Source organism: Belonocnema kinseyi, chromosome 6, assembly GCF_010883055.1.
Source record: "Belonocnema kinseyi isolate 2016_QV_RU_SX_M_011 chromosome 6, B_treatae_v1, whole genome shotgun sequence".
Lineage (NCBI taxonomy): Eukaryota > Metazoa > Arthropoda > Insecta > Hymenoptera > Cynipidae > Belonocnema > Belonocnema kinseyi.
In genome coordinates this window covers 34,737,379-34,750,522 of record NC_046662.1, presented here as the reverse complement: position 1 = coordinate 34,750,522, position 13,144 = coordinate 34,737,379, and the positions used below count along the sequence as shown (strand labels likewise).

At 29.5% G+C, this 13,144-nt stretch overlaps 1 protein-coding gene across 1 annotated transcript in view; it reads right to left on the bottom strand.

Annotated features, from left to right (window-relative positions):
* Positions 1–13,137, bottom strand: part of LOC117175332 (odorant receptor 46a-like) — a 16,999-nt gene extending 3,862 nt beyond the window's left edge. Inside the window, exons 1-3 of the mRNA XM_033365041.1 lie at positions 13,058–13,137; positions 12,552–12,976; positions 1,936–2,310 (exon numbers count right to left, since the gene is read on the bottom strand). Coding sequence (XP_033220932.1) covers positions 1,936–2,310; positions 12,552–12,910 — 734 coding nt within the window. The 5' untranslated portion in view covers positions 12,911–12,976; positions 13,058–13,137. The remainder of the gene's footprint in view (positions 1–1,935; positions 2,311–12,551; positions 12,977–13,057) is intronic.
* Between the last annotated feature and the right edge of the window lie 7 nt (positions 13,138–13,144).

The following is a 13,144-nucleotide window of genomic DNA, read 5'->3' as shown; positions in this document are numbered from 1 at the left end:
GCGATTGACCAAGTGTATAGAGCTCCAAGGAGATTATGTGGAAAAATAAAAAAAAATTTACCCAAAAAAAATTGTTTTTATACTTCATTCTAAGGACTTATTAACTACCCTATTCTTTCTATTATTCTAAGGACTTATTAACTACCCTCGTAGTAAAAATCACTACAATTTGTAAAGGAAATCAGAACACTGCATTATATCAAAAACTTCAGAATTTGAAACAAAAAATGTATGTGTATTTGAAAAATAGATGTCTAAATACTCGAAACATTCTGGCGAGTTGGCGTTCTCGAGGCTTCAGCCCCGTGTTGCGTCTACTATTTTTCAAAAAAAGAATATTGAAAATGGTGGCTTCGGTAACCTGCGAAGCGTTGCAAAAATGGTGGTATGCAGGGAAACGGGTTCGAAATTACTTTAAAAACCCTAGAGTTTCCAAGCCCTATTACAAATCGAAAACTCTTGGGTTTGTAAATTAGTTTTGTACCTACTCAGGTGCATACCGCAATTTCCACCTACATACAGAAAATCGTTTAAAAACCTTAGAGTTTCCAAGCCCATTATTACAAACCCTACGGCTTGTAATAGGCTTTGAAACTCTACGGGTTTGCAAAGTAGTTTTGTACCCGATTACCTGTATACCACCATTTTCACCTGAATAACGAAACTACTTTAAAACCCCTAGAGTTTCCAAGCCCCTTATTTCAAACCCTACGGTTCGTAATAGGCTTGATTTGTAATAGGCTTGAAAACTCTAGCGTTTAAAAGTTGTTTCATATTCAATCACCTGCATACCGTCATTTCCACTGTCACAATGAAACTACTTTACAAATACTAGAGTGACCAAGCCTCTTATTACAAACTATATTGTTTATACTAAGGAGCTTGGAAACTCTAGGGTTTGTAAATTAATTTCGTACTCGATCACCTACATATCGCCATTTCCACCTGCATAACAAGGCTATTTTACAAAGCCTAGTGTGTCCAAGCCTGTTATTACAAACTGTAGGGTTTATAATAATGGGCTTGGAAACTCTAGAGTTTGAAAAGTAGTTTCCTAGCTGCTGACCTGCATACCGCCATTTCCACCTACATACCGAAAATACTTCAAAAGCCGTAGAGTTTTCAAGCCCCTTATTACAAATCCTATGGTTCGTAATAGGCTTGATTTGTAATAGGCTTGGAAACTCTAGCGTTTTAAAAGTAGTTTCATATCCACTCACCTGCATACCGCCATTTCCACCTGCACACTGAAACTTCTTTACAAATCTTAGAGTGATCAAGCTTCTTATTACAAACCATATGGTTTATACTAAGGAGCTTGAAAACTCTAGGGTTTGTAAAGTAGTTTCGTACCCGATTACCTAGATATCGCCATTTCCACCTGCATAAAAAAATTACTTTAAAAATCCTAGAGTGTCCAAGCCTCTTATCACAAACCGTATTGTTTAAAATTAGGGGCTTGGAAACTCTAGGGTTTGTAAAGAAGTTTCGTACCCGCTCACCTGCATACTGCCAAGTTTGCAACACTTCGCAGGCTACAAAAGCCGCCATTTTCAATGTTCGTATTCTGAAAAGTTGTTTTTCTTAACCCGAAAAAATTTTTTTTTTCTAATTTTCCGATAAAAGAAACATAATTTGTAATTTAGATATTCTAGTCATTGAAGTGATCCCTGCAATATTACAAAACATTCTAAAACATTTAAAAGTGTTATTAAAAACATTATCGAAAAATACATAGCATACGAAAAGATTTTCAAACATTTGCAAAAAGTCCAGAACATTCTAGAATATTTTTAAGAATATAATCCAATTAAAAGAAGCCAGCATTATTTGTACTGTCCTAATGATTCTTTTTTAGCGTGGAAAAAAAATTTAAATACGCATTAGGCTTTGCAATATGCGAAAGGAAGAATAATTGATAAAAATAACACTTACGAGTACGTGTTTAGATGATGAATAACACAATCTTTTATGAGCCTTAACTCATATTGATACATAACAGATTTAGAACAGTTTTCTTTCCACAGTTTAGGAAGCGACTGTAGACGGTAAGCGATGATTTCCGTTTGAGCACAAATCTGCAGCATCATCATCAATGCTAAAGATTCAATACCAATTGACATCTCGCCTAGAATAACCAAAAACAATCCTTCGTATAAATATGTAAACAAAAATAAAGATTCAGAATAAAGGCTGAAAGGCGTCCATGTCTTTAAAGGAAGTGCCCTGTTGTCTGTTTGCGCTAATGGGGCGAAAATCCTCACTCCCACAGAAATATTCGCCAGAATTAGAAAGACAAACGTGTTGAATCTGTAAAAAGAGTTGAAAATTAGTGATAATATTACTACAATTAGTAGTCTCTGTGCACTAAAAAAAGAAGAAAATGATTCCTATTTTATTTTTAATAAATGTATTTGAGTGAGTACAAATTTTGCTATAAAACCTTGTTACTCATTATTTTTCAAAATTTTTTGCGATGATCTTGATAACTTAATTACTAATTTGAGCTAACGTAAAAGTAATGTAGTCATTGGCTTCTGTCTAAAAAAAATGGTGTAACGAAGTCTCCTGAGAATCTCGCACACTTTGTTGTTGAATACCTGATTGGCTTGAAAATAAATTGAAATTTTTAAATTTATTCCATTTTAAATTTAAGAATCAAATCCGCTGCTGTCTTTAAATTCTGTTAATTTTGCTCATCTTTTTTGTTAATTTATGATCATCATGCTGGCGAAATGTGTAGTTGTTCTTGTCACTACAGATCTGAAATCATCTGCTTCAATACGAGAATAAAACCTAATTTCATTAAATATAATAAAGTATTTATTTCCGTTGATTCTTGGATATCTATTATTTATTTGTATAAGAAACCACTCTCTTCAATTAATAAAGGAAATCACAAATGATTTTGAACCCTGGGTTTTTACAAACCTAATGAAATTTTACGATATACTCATTTGGTAAGTCAATATTAGCCTTCTCAAAAATGGCATTAACAGAATGCGAGAGACGGTTGTTGCTGATCGGATTATCCTTCACGTTGTGGAGTATGATGTTGCTGGCTCTTTTTCTACCATATATAAACCGAGTTTTTTCATCATAGTGCTCACTTTATTTGACAAAAGGAGATTCTTTAATTCCAGAAGAATAAATATATCTTTGCAAATCTGGAGCTTTTCTACCATTTTTTCATCTGAGTTTTTTAAGGTCTGAGTATCTTCGATCATCAAGCTGACTTTCACATTTGTTAATTTACCTTCTTGCAGAGATAACATTGCATTTTTCAGCTGTTCCTTATTGGTTATAATTTATGAGTTGATTCCAATTTCATTTTAAATTCTAACTACACATTTTATTATAAAAGCAATAAACAAACTTTAGGGGAAAAAACAGATATGAGGATTTTAAATAGTTCTAAAAATTTGAAGAGTTTTTATACCAATTTAAGAAATGAGATAAGAATTTTATGGGATTTAAAGACACTTAAAAATATTTAAAGCAATTTCAAATCATTTCTAGACACTTTGTAAATAATGCTAAAAGAATTAAAGCATTTTCAATCAAGCAAAAAATACTTCACGGTATATTTCAAAACTTCTGTAGATTTTAAGTGATTCAGGTATATGTGATGTCAGCCATTTTAGCTTCTAGGAAGTGAACAAAATGGAACCCAGGTAACACAGTCGCTGATATTTTCTTAGCAAAGAAAACTTATTGCCTCGTGGATGATTTGAATTATTTCTTAAATTCGTTTTGTTTCTCGTTTTGTGTTTTTAAAATCAAAATTCGAAACTGGACACTTTTAATGGTAGTAAAAATTAATACTTTTAAATTGGAAAACGTAAAAATTAAATAAAATATTACTCAGGAATGTCAATAAAAATAAACAAAGCAATCATAACGCTATTCTTCTCTGTTGATCATTAGTTCTAGATGGTTTTTAAACGGTTTACATCTTTATAGGAAAAAAGTAACGAGTCCTTTTCGTATAACTAAAATTTAATTATTTCTTTTTCATATTTTAAATTATTGTTTTGGAAAATTTAAGTGAAAAAGCATGTTAAAAGATTTAGAGAAAACTGAAAACTGTGAATTTAATTAAAGTTTTCGTATAGCTGAAAACCATTTTATATCAAAGAGGTTACAAAAGCACTTTTTTTACTGGATTTTTCATAATATTGATTACTTTTGGATTGTTTTTAACGCTTTAATTATTTAAAGACAAAAGGCATTGAGCCCTTTTTAAAATAAATGAAATTCAATTCTTTATTTAACATATTTGAAATTATTGTTTAAGAAGTGTTATTTCGCATTAAAAACTGAGTTGTTGAAAGTTTTCGTGTAGCAGAAAAACGTTTTTTTTTCATTAAGATTATTAAATCAGTTATTCAATTAAATTCTCTTTATTGTCTATTACTTCCGGATAGTTTGTAAACTTTAAAAAAATTTTGAGAAAAAAAGAACGAAACCTTTTTAAATAAGTTAAATTAAATTCTAAATTCATTCGTAATAACAATTTTTCTATTAAAGCCTCTCGAGTATTTTAAATTTGCTTAATAAATACTTATTTATTATCAGAAAACTGTTTTTTTTTAAATTGAGTTTAACAACTTTTAGTTTATATATGGTTGAGGCTCACTTTACGACATGGTACGAAGCAGCCTCAAAATACTTCGGCGTAATTTTGTAATCTAGATCAAAAAGGTTTGATAGCGAAGTTGGTTAGAGCGCGCGGTATAATACATGAGTTTAGACAATTTAGTTAGGCATTCTCAGCGACTGCTATTTTTTAAAGCGTTTAATCGTGCGATTATATGTGTAAGCATCCGTGTGTGCGAATCATGTATTCATAATTATAAAATTGAAGATTATATAACAATAATTTCAAAATTAAATTTTCCTTTCGTCGAAAAATCGTGCTTTTAATTTTCATAAACTGTCGCTATTTTTTCCGTGGAAGAAGGTTTAAAAAAATCATCTTCTGAGTGTTTTGGGAAAAGATTAAGAATAGTGTATTCTAAAAAATGCGAAGCAGACCTGTGGCTATTCGTTCGATCTGCCTGGAAAAGGTTGTTTAAACAATGGGATTTATTAGAAAGGTAAACTTCTGAGAAATTACAGCCATAAATTGTAACTGAAATTTTTTTCTATTTGTTGTTAAAGAAGGTTGTACTAAAAACAAAGGTTTGAACTTATGGATCCATTAAAAACCAAAAATGCATATATTTGAAAATGATTCAACTTTTGGAACTTTTGTCAAATAAAGAAATTTCATGATAATAGTTTCGAAAAACATATATTTTACATCTGATAGAAATTTGGATAGATATTTATTAATATATTTAAAAAAACTGTTTTTTTCTTTTTTTGAAAAATTTCAAAATGCTGAAAATCATATACATTTTTGAAGTTTTATCGAATTTAAAGATTTCATTAGGATAATTTGCAAGTGTTTTTGACGCGTATCAGAAAATTTGAAAAAAATTTCTAAAGCTCATATAAATTTTTGTTCAACTTCTGAAAAAGCTCAAACTTTTGGAATTCTTGTCTGATCGAAAGATTTAACTTACATATTCTCTAAATATATTTGATATATAAGTCACGAATTTTAATGAAATTTCCTAATCTTTTAGAAAAATATTTTTACATTCTCATTCATTAGAGTGTAATGTAATCGTCCAAATTTTTGATCTCTGGTTTTTAACGGATCTTTACATTTCGGAACTCACAGAATCCGAAAATCATACAATTTTATCGGTGTCTGTCTGGACTTCTGTATGTATGTAGGTCTGTATGTATGGTTACCTGAATGTTGTAGCCACGCTAACTTTCGAAGGATTTGTCCAATCGAATCAGCCTTCGACACAGTTCTTAAGGTCCCCAAAATGAAGGTTAAGTTCGTTAAGCAGATATTTCCAATCAAAATAAAAAATTTAGAGCATTTTCCAAAATTGAAAATTTTTTTTCTTAAAATTTTTGAAATTTCTGTCAAAGTTTCTTAGAGATGGGTAGTAGACTTGCAAATTATCAGGATAAAATTTTCAATTTCGAGTAAAATGAGAAAGGCTATATACTTTTTAACTTTTCGACAATTTTTAGAAAAATAGAAAAAATATTTTTCTAAAAGATTAGGTAATTTAATTTAAATTTGTCACTAAATATCAGATATATTTAGAAACTACGTCAGGTAAATTAAAGCGTTGTGTAATCGGCAAAGCCATCAGTTCTTTGAGAACCTTCTTTAAAAATAAATCGAAAAAAATTGCAGTTACAATTTATGGCTGTAATACCTCAGAAGTTTAAATCACAGTTTTCGATTTAAGTTATAGTATGTAACATGTTTTTAAAAATTTAGTTAAATTGTACGCATTTAACGTACGAAAATGAGCGCCGAAATTGAAAATTTTATTTGGATAATTTGCAAGTCTTCTATTCTTCTAGAAGAAACTTTGACGCAAATTTCTAAAATAATTTTTTTTTAAATTTTGAAAATGCTCTAAATTTTTTATTTTGGCTTAAAATATCTGCTTAACGAACTTAACCTTAATTTTGGGAACCTTAAGAAGTGTCTCAAAGGCTGACTGGATTGGACAAATCCTTCAAAAGTTAGCTTGGCTACAACATTCAGGTAACCATACATTACAGACAAACAGACAATCAGACAGACAGGCATACATAAAGACATACAGAATTTTATGATTTTTGGATTCTGTGCGTGCCGAAACGTAAAGATCCTCTAAAAATCAGAGACCGAAAATTTGGACGATAAAAATGCTTTCTTCAAATGATTCCTTGAATTGAGCTATGCCACACAAATAAGACCTTATCAAGAAGGGCTCACACAAATCAGTACAAAATAAAAAAGGAATCAAAGTTTGTGATAAAGAAACAGGTTTCTTTAATGAATGTTTAAGGAAAGTTTAGCAAGTGAAGTTATCAACTTGAGTAATCCGTATGCTAGAATCACAATCTATATATTCCCCTTTCCTTTGAGAAAATGTCAAAAAGCAAAGAGGCTATGCTGTTCATAGGTCCATGGCGTTTACGGAAACATTCGCTGAAGTACATCACAGAATCTTTTTAATCATACCTCAGAACGCAAACTTTCACTACAAAAAGATGTAATTGATATGTTACCAGCTCTGATACGAGACAACTCTCGTATCACAGAAGGAGACAACTTTCGAAGTTAAAGACCAGATTAGTCATTTAAAAACCTCAAGAGACTCAAGAATATATTAAAGGATTTCAAATAATTTTTAAAGATTTTATGGCCTACGCAAGACATTTAAGGGATCTGGCAAGATTTTTATAAATTTGAACTGATTTTAGAAGTCTTGAAAACATTTCGAGAGGTTTTAACGGTGTTGTTAAAGCTTGCAATGGGCTTAAAAATATAAAACGGGATATTTTAAATCTTCCAAACAAGTTATTTTAAAATATATCAAGGGACTTTAAAATATTTCTAGAGACCCCAAAGTCTTTAAACGGTTTGGAAGATTGTCAAAGTATTTGACAAATATTTCAAAGAATTTTCACAAGACTTCAAGTTATTTTTAAAGATCTTAAGGAGTTTTTCGGGATTATGAAACATTTGATGGAATTTCAGGAGATGTCTAGAGATTTTAAATGATTTCAATCGGATTCTATAGATTTCAAGCAGTATTAACAGGTTTGTAAATGATTATGAATGTAAATTATTATTATAATAGATTACAAAAAGGATACAGCATTTCATTTGACATTATTTTAATGTTTTTATGGGGTTTTAGAGAAATTTATAGGATTTACGAGCTTTCATAAGATTAAGGGGCATCTTAGGAAATACAGGAAATGTGTCAAAGGTTCCAAAAGATTTCAAGAGTAGTCAAACCCTGATCATTTGATACTTGCTCGGTAATAAGCGTAGAATAGAGAAAAAATAATATTTTCAGATTTCAGCGCAAAATTGAAGATTATTCTATTAATTTAAATGCGCGATTTTTCCATCTGCCTAAAATGCCACAATAAGAATAAGATACCTCCTAAACTTATTCACTTCTATTTCCATAGCGACAGCCACACAGTTTTCTATTCTCCCAAAGAGAACGTGTTTTCAATATATTTAATTTCTTCTAATTGTACCGGTAACGCACCTCACAGAGATATTTTTTATTCCTCAAAAGTGGTCATATTTTGATTTTATTTAATTCCTTCTAATAAGTTCACACAATATGTGTAATAAGTTGTTTTAATTCCTTCATGCGGAATGTAAAATCTGAAATTTTAATGCTCACCAACTCAACTCTGCCTCTCTAGAGTTAAACTTATTTAAATTCACACATTTGTATAGATTTCTTTGTTGCATTTTTTAATACGCTTAAATAAATGATTAAAATATAAATAAATATAAATTTGAATATTTTTCGAATTTATAAGTTATAAAAAGATTAAATAATGAAAAATAGGTTAAATAAATTCTTTCTTTAAATTTTTCTAAGTCGATTGAGAGGAATAGGAATTTGCACTGTTTCTGTTCCCGTTAGGGGATTTTTAGACGGAGAAAAAAATCGCGTATTCATAGGAATACAAATTCTTAATTTTTCTGAATTCAACGCTTGTTACCGGGTGGTCGTACGTTTGTTTTAATAAACAAATGTTTATTTGTATGCTTTTTATAGGACTTGTTTTCAGTAAACCGCTTGCAGACATTTTCTGATATATTGACATATTTTAAGCAGTAGAAAATATAAGGTATTATATAAGGATTACAATTATAAGGTATAAAGTGCCTAATTATTTAAGAATATTTACTTTTACATTACTTTAGCGCTTTTCAGTAAAATGAAAATTAGTACATTCAGAGAAGTTTCCTCTTATGAAAAAGGATGATTCTTCACGTAAATGCAATTTCTTCTTAAATTTAAGGTTGAGACGATTTTCATTTAATGAAACAGGAATCTTTTTGCAGCGAAAATGTTCTTTGTGCGACAAAATTCCCCTAACCTTGTAGCTTTACAGTCAAAGCACTCTGTACTGTTACGCATGCGATTGATCAGGCGCTTCATTGGCTGTCGTTCGCGCGCTTATTTGAACTGTTGACAAATACACATTTTTTTATTTATTACTAATAATTAGGAATAATTATATTTTAATATATTAAAGTGGTAGGTGAATGCTTTTTAAAAATATATTTTGAGCATTAGGTCACAAAATAAAATAGGTATTTAGTAAAAAAAGAATATCATGTTCTTTAATGTAATCTTCTATTATTATTTTATTTATTGTTACTAATTTATGCATTTATAATTTGGTATATTAATTAAAAGGGATATACAAATTTAACCACAGATACATTTTTTAATATATAACATCAATTTATCCAGAAATTGTAAATCAAATTTTACAAAAGTTTAATATTAAATAGAAACTTAGTCAAATAAATATTAAAACTTTAAAAAAGTGTATTAAATAAAATATAATATTTTTATAAATTGCCAGCATAAAAATTCAACTTATTTTTGATAATAAATCATCAAAAATAAATTTTGGAAGATTTTAAGGGAGACTGAAAAATCAATTAAAATAAAACGCCCAAGATTGTAAAACTTACAATTAATAGTAAACTTTTCGAAATTATGAAATTGCCGAAATTAAAAATTCTCGAATTAGAAAATTTCAAATTTGAAAAGATTCAAAAAATAATTTTTTTATCTATATTATTTATTTGTTTATTAAAAACATAATACTAAAACATTTTGGTTAGAGACAAACTTTTTCAGTGTTAGTAGTTTTTAAACATTATTGTTTGAATTAAAAATTACAATAAGTGTACAAAAATAGTAAAAAAAAAAAGTAAGCACACGTACTACTTACAAACTTTGTAGTATTCAGCTCAGCACTGATTTATCCCTAAGTATCTTTTTAATATTTCGTTTTAAATTATAAAATTAGTTTTTGTGAACGTTTTTCGTATTTTTTTAATATAATGCACATTTTAAAACGAAATTGTTCATTCAGCAATACATCTTTTTCAGTTTTGTTATTTTGAATTGAAATTATAATTTTTAAAAGCTCCAAACATTAAAAAAAAGATTTTTTTGATAAAAATATTTGATTATTTTGTTTTAAATAAATAGATGCAATGTATTTAAAAAATCATTTTTCTAATTGGTTAAATACACGAATTTTATACTTCAGCAATTGTCTCTCAGGAATGTTATTTTTCGGAATTCTTACATTTGGCAATTTCATAATTTCGACAAATTTATTATAAGGAAATTGTCCAGAAAAAGATCTTTTATTTAATATTTTTCTTGAAAGTTTTTAAATAAATTCGAATGGGTTTCTATTTAATATTTAACGTTTCTCAAATTTGAATTAACATTTTTTTGATAAATAGATGTTTAAATTTCAAAATGTACCTGTAATATAAATTTTATATTTATTTTAATGAATATAAGGTATTAGGTTTCTAACCTGATACTTTGAATATATTGAAAACCATTCATGTACCACTTAAACATATTAAAATATAATTATCTTTAATGATTAGAAATAAATTAATAATTTGTTTTTTAACATTAAAATAAGCGTGTGAACAACCCCGGGTAGAAATTATAACTTGGTTCTTAAGAGGCCCTGTCTAGATTTCCTATTTTCTATCGAGGCCCTAAAGTGGCAATCTATCGAGGGCGCAAGCGAAAGCGTCACGCTCAGCTAGCGAGGTCATCAGTAGGCAACCAAATGAGGGCATATTAATAGGGTCTTTATACAATCTAGATAGTCCCTCACACACTATCATTGAAAAGCATATGGTATTGTTTTTTATCTTGTTGATTCAAATAAAATATTATTAAAATATTTAAAACTTGATCATGCCTAAAATTCTGAAGTGTGATGTTATGGTTGCAGTAGTATTAAAGTTTAACCAGCACATTGACATAACCTATTACCAGAAATTTTTTGATTCAAAGAAGGAAAATATTAATTCAATTGTAAAATAAATTTTCTTTGCAAAAGTTTAATTTAAAGATTTATACACCTTTCTGTAGCCTCTGACAAAAACTACTCCGTTTTCTCGTATTTTTATTAACATTGGATTATTAACTATACACCGCACGTTATTCTAAAACTAAACTTATTGTTAATTTGACTAGAGAAGATTTATTATTAATAACTAAAGACAAACGCAGTTTATTAAAATATCCGCAAGCGCCGAGAATCGAACGCACGCACCGCAGGCTTATAAGTCTAGCGCCTAATACCAATAGCTACGATGCCACGCTGAGTGCTCTATCATAAATGCTTGACGGCATTCATCTGATACTTTAGAAATGAGGAAAAAAGGTTTTTGAAGCTCGATTTGTTATATATGATTTTTATATGTACTCACGCGATTTCAAATTAAATCGATCTGTAAGAAAAACTATTTTAAAATTTTTAAGACACCAAATGTTTTTAATTTTTTCAGAAAAAAAAATGATTTTTTTCAAAGTTTACATCTCGGTAATTTTTTTAATTTGTTATTTTTTTAATTTAAGTATAATTAAGCATAAGAATATTGATGTAGTTTTTTGCACACACAGATGTATTACCCGTTTTACCTGTCGAGGCCTTTTGAGGTCCTCTCAAAAAAATAATTAATTGATAGAAGTTATTTTTTAAATATATCTTTATGAATACCATTTTTTATCTAGTTTAATTAAAAAATATAGTCTTAAAAAGTGAGTATATAAATAATGTAAGACAAGTAGCATACGACAATAACCTGTCGAGGGGCAGCAGAGGGAAAGTCTAGATTCTTCCAGCTAGGAAATCTGGCTGTGGCCTCGTGAGAGCCAATATTTAGTTTAGGCATAAAGAGGCAATTTTTACCCGGGACAGCCAATGAAGCGACTTATTCATCGCATGATCTGCAGTGCAGCTGCAGAGTGCCCTCGTTGATAGCACTGTCTGACGGTTTAAAAAATATATTTACGTCGTTAAAAATAAAACAGACAAGAGGACGATGGATTTGTTTCAAGAAACCTGTTTCTCTAAGTGTACGTAAAATATGGTAAAATTTAATCAAATAAGAAGTAGTAAATAAACTAATAAGAAATAAATCAAAAATATAAATAATAAAATATTCTATTTTGGAAGCATTTGTTGGTTAGTTGTTTTAAAAAATACATTAAAATCACCCTAATAGCACGGGGCGTTTCGGGGGCGTTCCTAAAATGTTCCACGGGAACGTTAAAAGATTAATTGATTGTTATTGTTATTATTATGAATGTATATCGGATAAAACGTAAGTAATAGGTCAAAATTGATGTCAGTTTTTTATATATGGATATCCTATTACAATTCAATATAAGCGATACTCAAAACTAAAAAATGACATCTACTTTTATCAACCTCTTACGGTCTACGAGATAATTTTTGTGAATAATAATAACAATGGAAACTTTTCCTCAGGTCCCTATGAAACGTTCCTGGAACGTTCCACTGAAACGTTCCCAAGCGGCGGACATTTTACACGCTCACGAAACGTTCCTGGAACGTTCTAAAGGTTTGCGCCTGAACCATACCTTGCAGTATCGGCATACTTCTTCAGTATTTCTGTCTCGTGACTATCTCGAGGTTGACAAAGTGGTCCTGCAAGCACTTTTTTTGTTTCAATGACAGTTTCACGCCTACTTAAAATGCAGACCATTTTGACCATCAAAGCGCTGGAAGCCGAAAAGTATAAGATACTTTCTATGGAATTGTCAACGTCTTCAGCGACGCGCAGAAGATACATTAAAAGAGAAAAAAGGAAAATGGAATAGAAAATAAAAATGTTAGCAGAATAGAAACTGTATATCATTTTCAATCGAGAATCCCATGATGGAGTTGCCCAAATTCCAAATACTCGTAATAGGGTAAATGAAATTTCTCCTGTGTACATGCTTTAAATATTTATTCAATATGTCCTCTCTATAACTGATTAAAGAGAATGAAAAAGCAGCGTCAACTAAAAGAGAAAGCAGTAATCTGAAAAATGTATATCCGTTGTAAGAAAAAATGGAAATATTTATCTGATAGTAGCCCAAACCTGTATTCCTTTTCTCTTATTTTTGTAGGTATATCTATAAGATGTCTTTTTGTTTCATTATTATGATTTCTTAAATCTTTAGCTATG